Source organism: Polistes canadensis, unplaced genomic scaffold, assembly GCF_001313835.1.
Source record: "Polistes canadensis isolate GaletaPanama2010 unplaced genomic scaffold, ASM131383v1 scaffold_6, whole genome shotgun sequence".
NCBI classification, from domain to species: domain Eukaryota; kingdom Metazoa; phylum Arthropoda; class Insecta; order Hymenoptera; family Vespidae; genus Polistes; species Polistes canadensis.
In genome coordinates, this window is record NW_014569553.1 from 804,020 (window position 1) to 816,437 (window position 12,418).

The 12,418-nt window shown below is 32.4% G+C and overlaps 1 protein-coding gene across 2 annotated transcripts in view; it reads right to left on the reverse strand.

The window, feature by feature from the left end:
- LOC106789821 (ras-related and estrogen-regulated growth inhibitor-like) overlaps positions 1-12,309 on the reverse strand; it is an 89,962-nt gene extending 77,653 nt beyond the window's left edge. The window contains exons 1-2 of one of the 2 annotated variants that reach the window (XM_014754340.1): positions 12,152-12,309; positions 7,593-8,871 (exon numbers count right to left, since the gene is read on the reverse strand). In XM_014754340.1, the coding sequence (XP_014609826.1) occupies positions 7,593-7,653 (61 nt within the window). In that variant the 5' untranslated portion in view covers positions 7,654-8,871; positions 12,152-12,309. Of the gene's footprint in view, positions 1-7,592; positions 8,872-9,267; positions 9,417-12,151 lie in introns of those variants that run through there. The other variant, XM_014754330.1, reaches the window with a different exon arrangement.
- Between the last annotated feature and the right edge of the window lie 109 nt (positions 12,310-12,418).

The window sequence follows — 12,418 nt, forward strand, 5'->3', positions numbered from 1 at the left end:
AAATAAATAAGATGCACTTTGGAAATATACTTTGAAATAATTAATACATACATACATACATGTTAAAATATATATATATCAAATGTATATACAATATAATATTATACATAAGTAAATTTCAAATAAAAGCGTAAACACGAGATGATGTTTTAACCAAAGAAACTTGCAAAACATCCTACGAAAGAGAAGATGCGCATCGTTGCATTGCTTGCAAAATTCTCTCTCCGTTAACATCCATCCTCCTCTCTCTTATTTCTATCTGTTTCTATCTCTTTCTTAGAGCCCCCCACTACCCTTCTCCTTCTTCTTCTTTTCCCAACCCGTACCTCTTTTATCCAGGATGATCGTGGCCGTAATTACTATTTTCTTACGTGCACAACTCGCTTATCTCGCGTGCATCTCTATCGGTGGGTCCACGTATAAAAGCGAATAGAAGTTAGAGTATAACGTATCGTATCTTCTTTCCTAACCCCCCACACCCCACCCACCCCTCTCTTATTCTATCTTTCTCTGTGTTTCATTATTTCTATCTCTTTTGCACCCCTTTAGCAACTCTCTTCCACGTTACACGTTTGGATTCTCATCTATGCGACTTAATCTACCTTCTTCTTCTTCTTCTTCTTTTTGTTTTTGTTTTTTTATTTTTTTATTTTTTTTGCACGTATCGTCTTCTTTGTACTCACTCGACTGGCCCCCCCCCACCTCCCATTCTTTATCATCGACCACCCTATGTAATAGGGTTTACGTAAACGATTTTCTTTTTCTCGTTGACTCCGATGTTAAAACGAGAAGTCCAACAACAGTAAAGGTCAAGATCCTTTAAACGGATCGATGCTTCTTCTTCTTCTTCACGACAACCAAACGAACGAACGAACGACCGTTACTAAATGAGTTCAATTCTTATCGTTAATTTTCGTTTAAGTATTATTATGTTATGTTATACATCTACCGAGATGATCCTATTTATTTTTTGATATCTCGATCTTGTTTTTTTCTATTTTTTTAAATCTAGAATATATAGTAGGTTTTATTCATTCGTTTATTGTGTTATATTACACTTTCAATTATTTGATAGTGTAATATAGATCAAAATATGAATATTTTAAGTATTATCAAAATAATATATTTAATTAAATGAAAATATATTACGAGGGGGTGTTGATATTAATGAAGTGTTTGAAATATATTTGATCGATCAAACTATGTAAAAGTAAAAGATAATACATCTTTTTTGTTATTTTTGAAGTTATACTTCTTTTGGCACGTTTTGGAAAGTGAAGTTAGATGCGACCGAAAAATCAACACCACGAAGTTGTCGATATTTACGATGCGCGCGCAAATTGAAGTTATTTTTGAGGTATAAAGTAATTCGTAAATATAAATAAATTAGATTGTACATATTAATTAAAACCTTTATCAATGGTATTTAATATCTTCACATTTTATTTTATCATATTATCGTCTTTTCGACAAATGTAGAGTATTATATTGGTACGCGAGATAATTGAAGTTATTTTTGAGGTTATTAAGGTTATGTTCGTTTTGGTACGTTAAAGAAGTATAACTTCTTACGTGCGTACATAAGTACACACACTAGTTTTTTTTTGTATAAATGAATCGCACGATACATTCTAATAAAGGAATGTATAAAATATTACAGGGAGGCTATATTTTGTAATGTAAACCAAAAAAAAAAGGAAAAAGAAAATAATTTCAATTTTTTTTTCCCCCGTATCATTAGCCTGAAAAGGAATGCGAGAACCGAGGACAATACGAAGAATGGGGTGGGAGGGGGAGTTTGGAGAATGGGGGTTTCTTTTTTTACCAGGACACGCTACGTCATCCTGTTCGGTTACACTAGCGAGGTGATCGCGTGAATCAGGATAACTCGAGAAAGGACGAGAAGCTATGTAACTATATATAAATATATATACATATACATATATATGTAGCACGTACATTACCAACACGATGAATTTGGACACGGCGATAAATCCTCGTAAAATCGGCGATTCACTCGGTGGTTAACCCGAACGACTCGTTTCCTGAAACGAACCACCGATGTTCTCGCAATTTGTATCTTCCTCGCCTCGTTATCGAGGTCGAACTTTCGACCGGGAAGAGAAGTACATGATGAAGAAGAAGAAAAAGAAGAAGAAGTAAAAAAAAAAAAACAGAAAAAAAAAAAAAGATAAAGTCAAACAACCATTTCTCGGAACATCCCACGAAAAGATTTAATATTAATACAAGAATCATATTTTATCGTGTTTAATTAAATATCTATTGAATAATATTAATCATTTGAAATTGTCATATATATAAATATGAATAAATATTATACAATTAAATAATAAAATAATGTAATAATACAATATTACGACTGTGTGTGTTGTTTGTGTTTTCTGATTTTCTATAAATAGTTAAATAAAAAAAATAAATAGTTAAATACAAGAATCATCATCAATTTAATAATAATACATTAATCATTTTAAATTATCATATATTTAAATATATATTATTATATTGCATAATAATATATAAGTGAATAAATATTACACAATGAAATAATAATATATAAGTGAATAAATATTACACAATGAAATAATAAAAGAATGTAATAACACAATATCACAACTATGTGTGTGTGTTTTCTGATTTTCTATAAATGATTATTAAATAAATAGTTAAATATTAATTATATTCAATCGAGGGGGTGTTAATAAAATGAAACTTTACGAGCTTCGTATTAACTTCTTCTCCTCCTCCTACGATCACCATCGAATTCAATTCAATAAAACGAGACAAAATTGATCTGTTCTTTCTCGCTTCACGAACTTTAAATCGTTTCCTCGAAATCGCATCTTTAATTCTACTTTATGGTTACCCCTAAATCGAACTTTTACTTTCATCTCGAGGCCACTTTAAACGACACCAAGGATTGATGACAACGAAGAAATCGGATACATTTCCAAGTATACATAACCGAGGAATCATTTAATTCTCATCAAACATCCTAATTGTAACTTACGTTTCTATTTAACATCAAAATCCAAATTTCAATTCCATTATAAAAATATAAATATCCCATAAATAATACAAATAAAAAAGAAAATAAATTGTCTTTAATATTGTTCAAATATCAGGACTAATTTATTGACCTAAAATTTAACCCATCATCATCTCTAGTTGGTTAACTCGTATCCAATAAAAGTCAAGTAGAATCGTTTCGTCTAGTATTATCATTTTAACGGTATATATATATATATATATATAGGTATATATATATAACTACTCAATAGGTTTTATCCGTAAAACTTAACGTGTATTGGTAGAACAGGATAAACTCTCGAAGGAAAACGTGTCATCGTTACCTTACCGACCATATCGATTTGCTCGTGTCGCCGGCAAACGATTCGATACAAATAAGGACACGAACAGACAGGTCGGTGCACTTATCTGTACTATACACTCTTCTAAGTTTACGTTTTAGAGTATACGTTAGTGTTCTCTCTTTCTCTCTTTCTTTATTTATTTATTTCTTTCTTGACGTTCCATATTCGGCAGAATCGAGTCTCGTGCTAATTAGCGGAACGTCCAAGAGAAGATACAAACCGACTAGCGTTAGAAAACACTTTTATCGTCACGATAAAGGCCGAAGACTTGAGTCACCTAATCGAGAATTACAAAGAGAGAGAGAGAGAGAGAGAGAGAACAACAACTGTACGATTTATACGAGCTCTTAATTAACACGAGATCAAATCTTAATTAACTCATATAATTTTTATATATATATATATATAATAATGATCGCGTATATTAAATAAATTATTTGTTTATTTGTTTATTCAAACATTGACGGGAATTACTTATTTTAACATAACCAGAATAAATGTTGAAAGATAAAGATAATATAAATATATATAAATGTGAATACAAAATTAATGAAAATATAAAAGAAGAGAAAAAAGATACAAAAAAAAAATAGAATACATAAAAATAAATATAAATAAATAGATAATATATATATATATATACAGAAATATTAACAATAAATAATGGGACTATATATAAATACATTTACAAATTGAATAAAGATTTAAATATAAAATATACAATAATTAGCAATATAAAAACGATTAAAGAGAAAAAAAGAAAAATAAAGTTATATGATAACTTATATATTATATATATAACAATTATATTATATATATTGAGACAAAAGTTCTTTATTCTAAAGTTAAATCTTTAAATAAAGTTCTATCTTTTAATTGAAGTGTTTTTTAATTATTCATTAAGGAAACAAGTAAAAAAAGAAACAAATTTATTAGTCAAAGAATTGATTCACCATATTCAATTTTAAGAAAATAATATGTATTGTTTCGAACTTTTTAATTACTAAAGTGTACGGAGGAAACTTAACCAACGAAAATGATTTTTTGATGTATGATGACAATATGATCGAATAGAATGAATTATGAAGGGACAGGTTAACGATCAATCAAGATCGATTTGAAGTACTTACTATTTTTAGAATCTATTTTATCGAACTCGTGTTCGCGTATACCTCTCTAACTCTCGACTTTCCACGCATTGAAATCACTTTATATACCGAAATGAATTTATGAACGTGTAGACACAACACGTTCAATTGTCCTTTCCTCTTTCAACGAACGTTAATGCAGATAAATGGCCAACCACCCCACTATTTGAAATTTGAATAATTGATATTTCTCGACAACGATGAAAATCGATTCGATAATTAAACAAAATTGATTCCTTAACACGCGAAGCACAACAAACATTCAATTATCAAGAATACTTTTTATTTTTTTTTTTTATCAACGATAATCAAAAAATTCATAAGTACACTCAACCCTCTTAAAACTCGATAAAAAAAAAAGAAAGAAAACATTGACGATCTTCAAATGATACTAATTTTTACGTTATACCCTATTGTTACGTTTAAACAATAGATTTCGATGTATCACAGAACGAATTAATTTCTAAAGATATATATCGCGAATTGAAATATAATTTAATTATTTACTTGCAATTATATATAATTCACACGAAAAGTGATTCAGTCTTTTTCGTATTATGTTACTTTTTTTTCTCCGCATTTTTTTCTGTTTTTTTTTTTTTTTTTTCATGTACACGCATACAAACGCACAGGAAAGATAGGAGAACGGATGTATCGAATGTCGAGATCTTAACATCCCCTTTCAGCCCCGATCCCACCCTCAACCTTTGCTCGAAGATTTTTCGTAGCTCGGCGAACCCGCTGACCACTTTGCTGATATCCGATAACGTTCATGGAAGTCCTTATTATAGTGTAGACACCAAAGAACATGTTACTATCTCTCTTTCTCTCTCTCTCTCTCTCTCTCTCTCTCTCTCTCTCTCTCTCTCTCTCTCTCTCTCTTTCTCACGACTTTTTACGGATTCCTCTTTATTTCAACCGATGTGAAAAATTATTCTTCCCTTTTTCTTATTCTTTTTTCTTTTTTTTCTTGAGATCGCGTAAACCGAAACAACGAACGATGGTAAAAAAAAAAAAACCATAGAAAAAAGAATGAAAAATAAGGAATCAAATTATTTCTATCCGAAATATATCGTTCTTTTCCAATCTTCGATCTTTCATCATAATTTTTTTCCTTTCCCCCATATTTTTGTTCGTCTGAAAAAAATGGCTCCGTTCCCGAGATAAAAAAGAAAAAAAGGGAAAACAAGAAGAAGAAGAAGAAAAGAAACCATTTATTACGCTTTATTTTGAACGTTTGTTATAAATATAAAATACGTAATAATAATACGTTTTAAAGAAGGATGATATTAATCTGGCACGATGATATGTAAACATACGATAAAATATTATCGAAAAAATAATCTACGCAGATAAAAATTCGCGATTCAATAATATTCATATTTCTAGTATTATTGATTACTTCCTTCTTCAGATAAAAATCCAAAAAAAAGAACATTTTTATTTTTTAATGCAAACAATCGTGAAAAACGGTAAAGTTGTTGTAAAAAAGAAAAAAGAAGTCTAATTTATGCTTTTGATAGTTAAAATGATACAAATTACGAGTGTTATTGTGTATTATGTGAAATACGGTAAAAATGTTGTGAAAAAAAGAAGTCTAATTTATGCTTTTGATAGTTAAAATGATACAAATTACGACTGTTATTATCGATCAAAATATATTTTCTATCGATTACAAAGATATATTATATATATATCTATCTATCTTTCGGTTTTATTTGATAAAAAATAAATGGACAACCTTAACATCTCTTTGTATTCGTTTCTTCTTTTTTCTATACTTCCCATTTATACGTGGGCTTTGAGTTAACAGGTTAACTAATGCAAAGTATTATGTCGAAGACTATGGGTATCAGTCTTAACGGCACTTTCATTCGATCGGTACTATTTATTAGAAGTACGAACACACATTGAAATTATATACGGCGCCTACGATATCAAATATTCATTCTCTACTACTTATAATCGATGTGTCTCCTTAGATCTCGATTTAACATACGAGTTATCGATAATTTATCTAACTGCTACCATTAAATCGTTTAGTTTTAGCTTTTTTTTCTCCTTGTTTTTCCTTTTTTTTTACCCCTTTTTTCTATCGCTATTTTTTTGGTTCTTTTTTTTATACCGCGATCAGAAATAATCATTACTTGAGAAGTAAAACAGATAGAGAGAAAGAGAGAGAGAGAGAGAGAGAGAGAGAGAAAACGATAAATGCCAAGTAAGAAAACGGAAACACAATTTCAACCTTCGTTCAAATACATATTCAGTTGCACTGGCGCTTATAAGAACACCTACGGTCAAATAATTTTTAACATTTCCTTATCAAACTCCTCCATTTACCGGTTTAGTTATATTATTTGTTTATTTATAATACCTACGACCAGTTTTCGTTTATAACGAGAGTGTAAATATACCGTATGTATGTATGTATATATATATATATTAGGATAAATGATTTCAAAAATATATAAATCACAATATTTGTTACATATTCACATTGTGAATTACAATCCTGTTCAATAATAATTCGATATTTAACTCATTTTCTCTTTCTCTCTCTCTCTCTCTATGTCTGTTTATTTCTTTTAATTTTTTCAATCTCATTATTATCTACGAAGTGTATAAAATTATCGACGATAAAAATTAATTAATTATTAGAAATTTTCCCGCGCTAAATGATTCGTATAGACTGCGTCGATAAAACAGTTTGTTAATTCTCTATAGTTAACATTTTCTATTGCAATTATAAAAATAATTACATAATTGTAGAATTATCAAACATGAATAACTAATAAATACGAATGAACAATAAAATAATAATGAATTAATAAGATTTTAAATTGAATTTATACAATGTATCTACGCCATATTGAAAAAAGAAATAAAAATGAAACAAGCATAAAATTAGGCATAAAACAATATCGAGAAGTATCGGTAGAGTGAATTTATTATTTCACACTCGACTATGAAGGGTTTAAATGAGGTAAAAAAAAAAAAAAAAAGAAAAGAAATGAATAAAAATAAATAAAGTAAAATAAAAAAGAAGACTTACCGGACTTGCCGACTCTGGGGCCGCCGAGGACGACCACCCTGATCCTATTGACGTTTGTCATGGGACAAACTTGGTGTGTCGTTACGTGTCGTTGCTTGATTCTCTTTTACGGCACATCATCCAGCGTGGAATAAACACGAATTCTTTTCCTCACTCAACTTAACTGAACTGAACTAAACTAAACGTAAACGAAGATGATAATCCAACAAGAGAAAAAGAAAAAAAAAAAAAACTAGAAACAAGTAAACCAACCCGACACGGGGGAATGAAAAATTCGTTGAACTTGCGAATACGCGTTAAAAAGTAATATAACAAAATAATGTTCAAACGAATAGTGTAACAAAATATATATATATATATATATAGATTGAACAAAATAATAATATTAATAATAATACAATTTTAACTCGTTCTTTTCACTTTTCACTGGAACTCTGTTACTCTGACGTATAATAAAAAATGATCGAATAATTTCATGTTTTATAAGAGTGTGTTAGTGAGTGAGAGAGAGAGAGTAAAGGGGGGGGAAGAAAAATTAGGAAAAATAATTCTTCTCCTGGTCTTCTTTCCTCGCGATCGGCCAGGACACTGACCCACTTGCTCGCGCGCGAAAGGTCCGTCCTCGTCCTCGTCCTCCTCTCTCCCCACCTTCCTTCCTTCCTTCCTTCCTTCCTTTCTTCCTTCCTTCCTTCCTTCCTTAATTCACTTCACTTTTTCTTCTTCTTCTTCTTGAACAGCAATTGCTTTCGTTCTTGCTTGACGCCACCGATATATCGTCAACGATGTTTTGCGAATACACTCGATGTAATCCTTCAACAACCAACAACAACAACAACTTTTTCTTAATCTTTTTTTTCCATTCAATAATAGTTCTCACTTCACGATTTGCAAAACAACAGTCAATCGTTTAAAAAAAAACACTAAACGATATCGGACTAACGTTAAAGAACTTTATACGGTTTAGTATAAAATTCGATAAATCGATTATCGAATAAACCGCGCGAACTTTGTGCAACGTTTTTTAAAACAACAAATTCGCGGGAAATTCGAACGGGGACCGTCGTTTCCGTTGTTTTCGTTCTCTTCTCTTTTTCGAATAATATTTTCGTCGATCGATCGAAGATTTCTTCTCGGACGAAAGTTTTAGCTCCTATCCGACGATCATCATCGGTATCATCAATTCGCGAGCTACAACAACTGCTTGCTTCATCTCGTCATCGTTTGGAAAGTGTCGCGGTAGCAGCAGCAACAGCAACAGCACAACACACCACCAACGAGCCTGAAAATACGAGAGGAATCTCGATAATGGAGGCAAACTTCGTCGTTCGTCACGCCGTCGAGGCGCCACTCGCTGCCGGACCCGTCCGGTTTCTCTCCTTCTCTCTCTCTCTCTCTCTCTCTCTATCTATCTATCTATCTATCTCTTTCCTTCTTTCTATCTTTCTCTTTTTTAAATCGACGCGTTGAGAATAATAACAACAGAATGAAAGTTTCGTGATATTTCTTATTACCAACGTATAATATTACGTACTACGAATTAATGTCCGTCTGTCTGTCTGTCTGTCTATCTTTTAACCTCACACACACACACACACTAACTCATTCACTCTCTCTCTCTCTCTCTCTCTCTATTTTTCTATACAATGAAAAATAGATTATATTCAATTTTCGTTACGTTAATAATTCGCGCGAGTAGGATGACAACGGCCGCCAATCGTAGAATGCGTGTACCCCCTTTGCGATTTCGAATAAAACGTGCTACTAAAAACCCCCCCCGAACGTGTAACGATCATACGAACGAACGATACATCCTCCTCTCGCGACAACCGGACGAGTACTGAACGGTGTTCGAGACTCGCGCGCTCTTCTTATCCCCTCCCCACTTACCCGACCACCACGAACTCGAACGAATTATCACGCTCTCTGTGGTGTGGCGCGACGTTCGAAACTCCCGCTCTCGATAACATTATCCCCACCACCACCATCCACTATTATTCTATACATCTCTTTTTACTTGTCCAAGAAAATAATGAATGTTTATCTTAAAAAATAAAAAAATAAAAAAGATCGATCGATCGATCGTTCTTATTTCTCAAAGGAGAAATTTCATTTTTAACTTTTTTCGTTCGATTTAATTTCGCGATAGAATATAAGAAAAATATAATAATAATATGATCTTAATAGCTTTATATACGAATACGACGATAGTTAAAATGAGATCTTCGAACAAACGACGATATGCCTCTTCCCCCCAACCCTTCCCCAATCACGTCCAGGAAATTAGTCGCGCGCCTCCGTGCGACGCTTATTATTTTTTTTCTTCGCTTTCCCGAGAGAGATGAAACCAATGATGATAATGATAATGATGATGATAGCCCTTAATGGTAATAGTGATTTAAAGGGTAAATCGTGGAGAGGCGTGACGCATCCGGACTCGAATTATCGTTTATGCATCGTCGCCGTGCCGTTGCCAGCAAGAGTCATCATCGTTTCTCTCTTCGTCTTCTTTCATCGTTGTGTCGTATTCGTCTTTTAGTCTTCTTCGTCTTCGTCATAGTTGTCATAGTAGTAGTAATAGTAGTAGTAGTAGTAATAGTAATAGTAGAAGAGAATTTCGTCCGTTGGCTTTTCTCGAAACGAGCGGGTTTACGACACGGACGACGGTTTAGAAACGGATCGTTCTAAATTAACCAAATAGATGGTTCGTACGGTCGAGTTTAAAACGAACATTTGGAAAATGACGGTAATAAATACAACCTGAGCCTTTATCTAATTCGTTCTAACGTAAAATACACGGTTAAAAAAAAAAAGAAAAAAAATCAAAAAGAAAAAGAAGAAAGGAAAAAAAAATAATTAAAAAATAGTATCTCGTAAGCGGAGAGATAGTTAATCGTTCGTTGATATTATAACTAGTAAATTATTTAAATCGCTTTATTTTAAAAGAGAGCATATATCGAACCGAGTGGCACGGAAGTCGAGGCACCATCGCCCACGTGTTCTTTGCGATTTGCATGGCTTACAGCTTAAAAGTTATGAGATCATTATGGGACAACGTCCGTATACTCGAGACTCTCGTCGTCGTCGTCGTCGTCGTCGTCCTCGTCGTCTCTAATAAGGATATGAAAAAAAATCAATGATCAAAGAAAAACGAGTATGAGAAAAGTGATTTTAGTAAGAATGAATGAACGAACGTACGAAAGTACGAACGAACGAACGAAAGAACACAAACGTTTTGAGAAAATAAGAATAAGGAAAAAAATTCATCGTACTCGGCTAACCAATCGAATATATATATACGTTTGCGTATATGTATATCGGAAAAATAAAGTCAACTTAAATAATACTCGCGTCTCTCGGAGATAACAGTGAAACATGAAAAAAAAATGCGAAGAAGAAGAAGAAATAAACGATCTTTAAATACCAAAATACGTCCTATTCTATAGGAGCTTGCTTGCTCGCACCTGTTTCCGTCAAATTCCACACATTTGATCTCTCGCGATTAAACGAAAGAATACAAAAAAAAAAAAGAAAAAGAAAGAAAGAAAGAAAACCTTCCGTAGATTAGATAACGTTAAAAAAGAATGAAAATTTATTGCTATTCTCGTTGAAGAATAAGGAAAGAAGATAGAACAGAGAGAGAGAGAGAGAAAAGAATAATGAAAGAGTGAATAAGAAGAACGAAAGAACAAAAAAAATATCATCGAATTCCAACGTTCTCCTTCGTGGACAATAAATTATCGATTATCACCGAACGCGATATTCGGTTTGGAGTATTCGCTACGCACGTATCGATACAAAAGTTTATTTACCGGACGATTTCAAAAACTCGCACTCGCATACGACTGCATTTTACCCGGCTATAAATATAAACTTCTACTACAAGCGGGTATAAAAATTTCACGCGTTCGCTCCGAGCGAAACTTTGAATAAACAAGAAAACAAGCAAGAAAGCAAGTAAGCAGCAAGTATAAGCGCAGCAAGTTACAAAACAAAAAAAAGGTAGTGCTAACTTATTCGCATAAAAGATCCTTCCGAGTTCGTGTTGTTTGTCCGACGAGAGATCATCCCGATTTTGCATCCGACGCGTGAAGAAATGTGCTTGCTCGTACGAATGACGTAATTTCTTTCGGCGTGTCAACGATATCAAGGAATAAAAAAAAAAAGAAAAGAAGAAAAAAAAGAATTTCAAACGTGAGACGCGAGGTAGAAAACAAAGAAGCGAAAGAAAAGAAAAAGAAAAAGAAATAGACAAAAAAGAATAGGGGGGAGAGAGAGAGAGACAGAGATGATAAAGATATTAAATTCTAACTTTACCTATCATCGTCATCGTCATCGTCACCATCATCATCCGGGACGGCCTCGAGAAGGTCGAACACTCGCAACACGATAAAAAGCAAACAATTTGAATCCCACTAAAAACGTGACGTTTGTTTGTACAACGGGTAGGTAGTTAGGTTTATACGATCTCGTTAAACGATATCGATGACGATTATCATGAGAAAAGAAAAGAAAGAGAGAAAGAGAAAGAGAGAGAATAATAATAATCAATATTAAATTACCTGATAAATTGAGATCACGAGTGCAACAACAACAACAAAATGATCACTCCAAAATATTCTTATTTAAAAATGAATACACACACTGACGCGAACGAACGATTAAATTCATTCAAATGTGTACCTTATCTCAAAACACACTCACACACACGTACACAGATAGAAGAATTTTCCAACAAAAATTCTAACATAATATATAATTGAAATTCTTGAATGATTCGAACAAATTACATACATAAATACATTACATACATACATACACACACATAT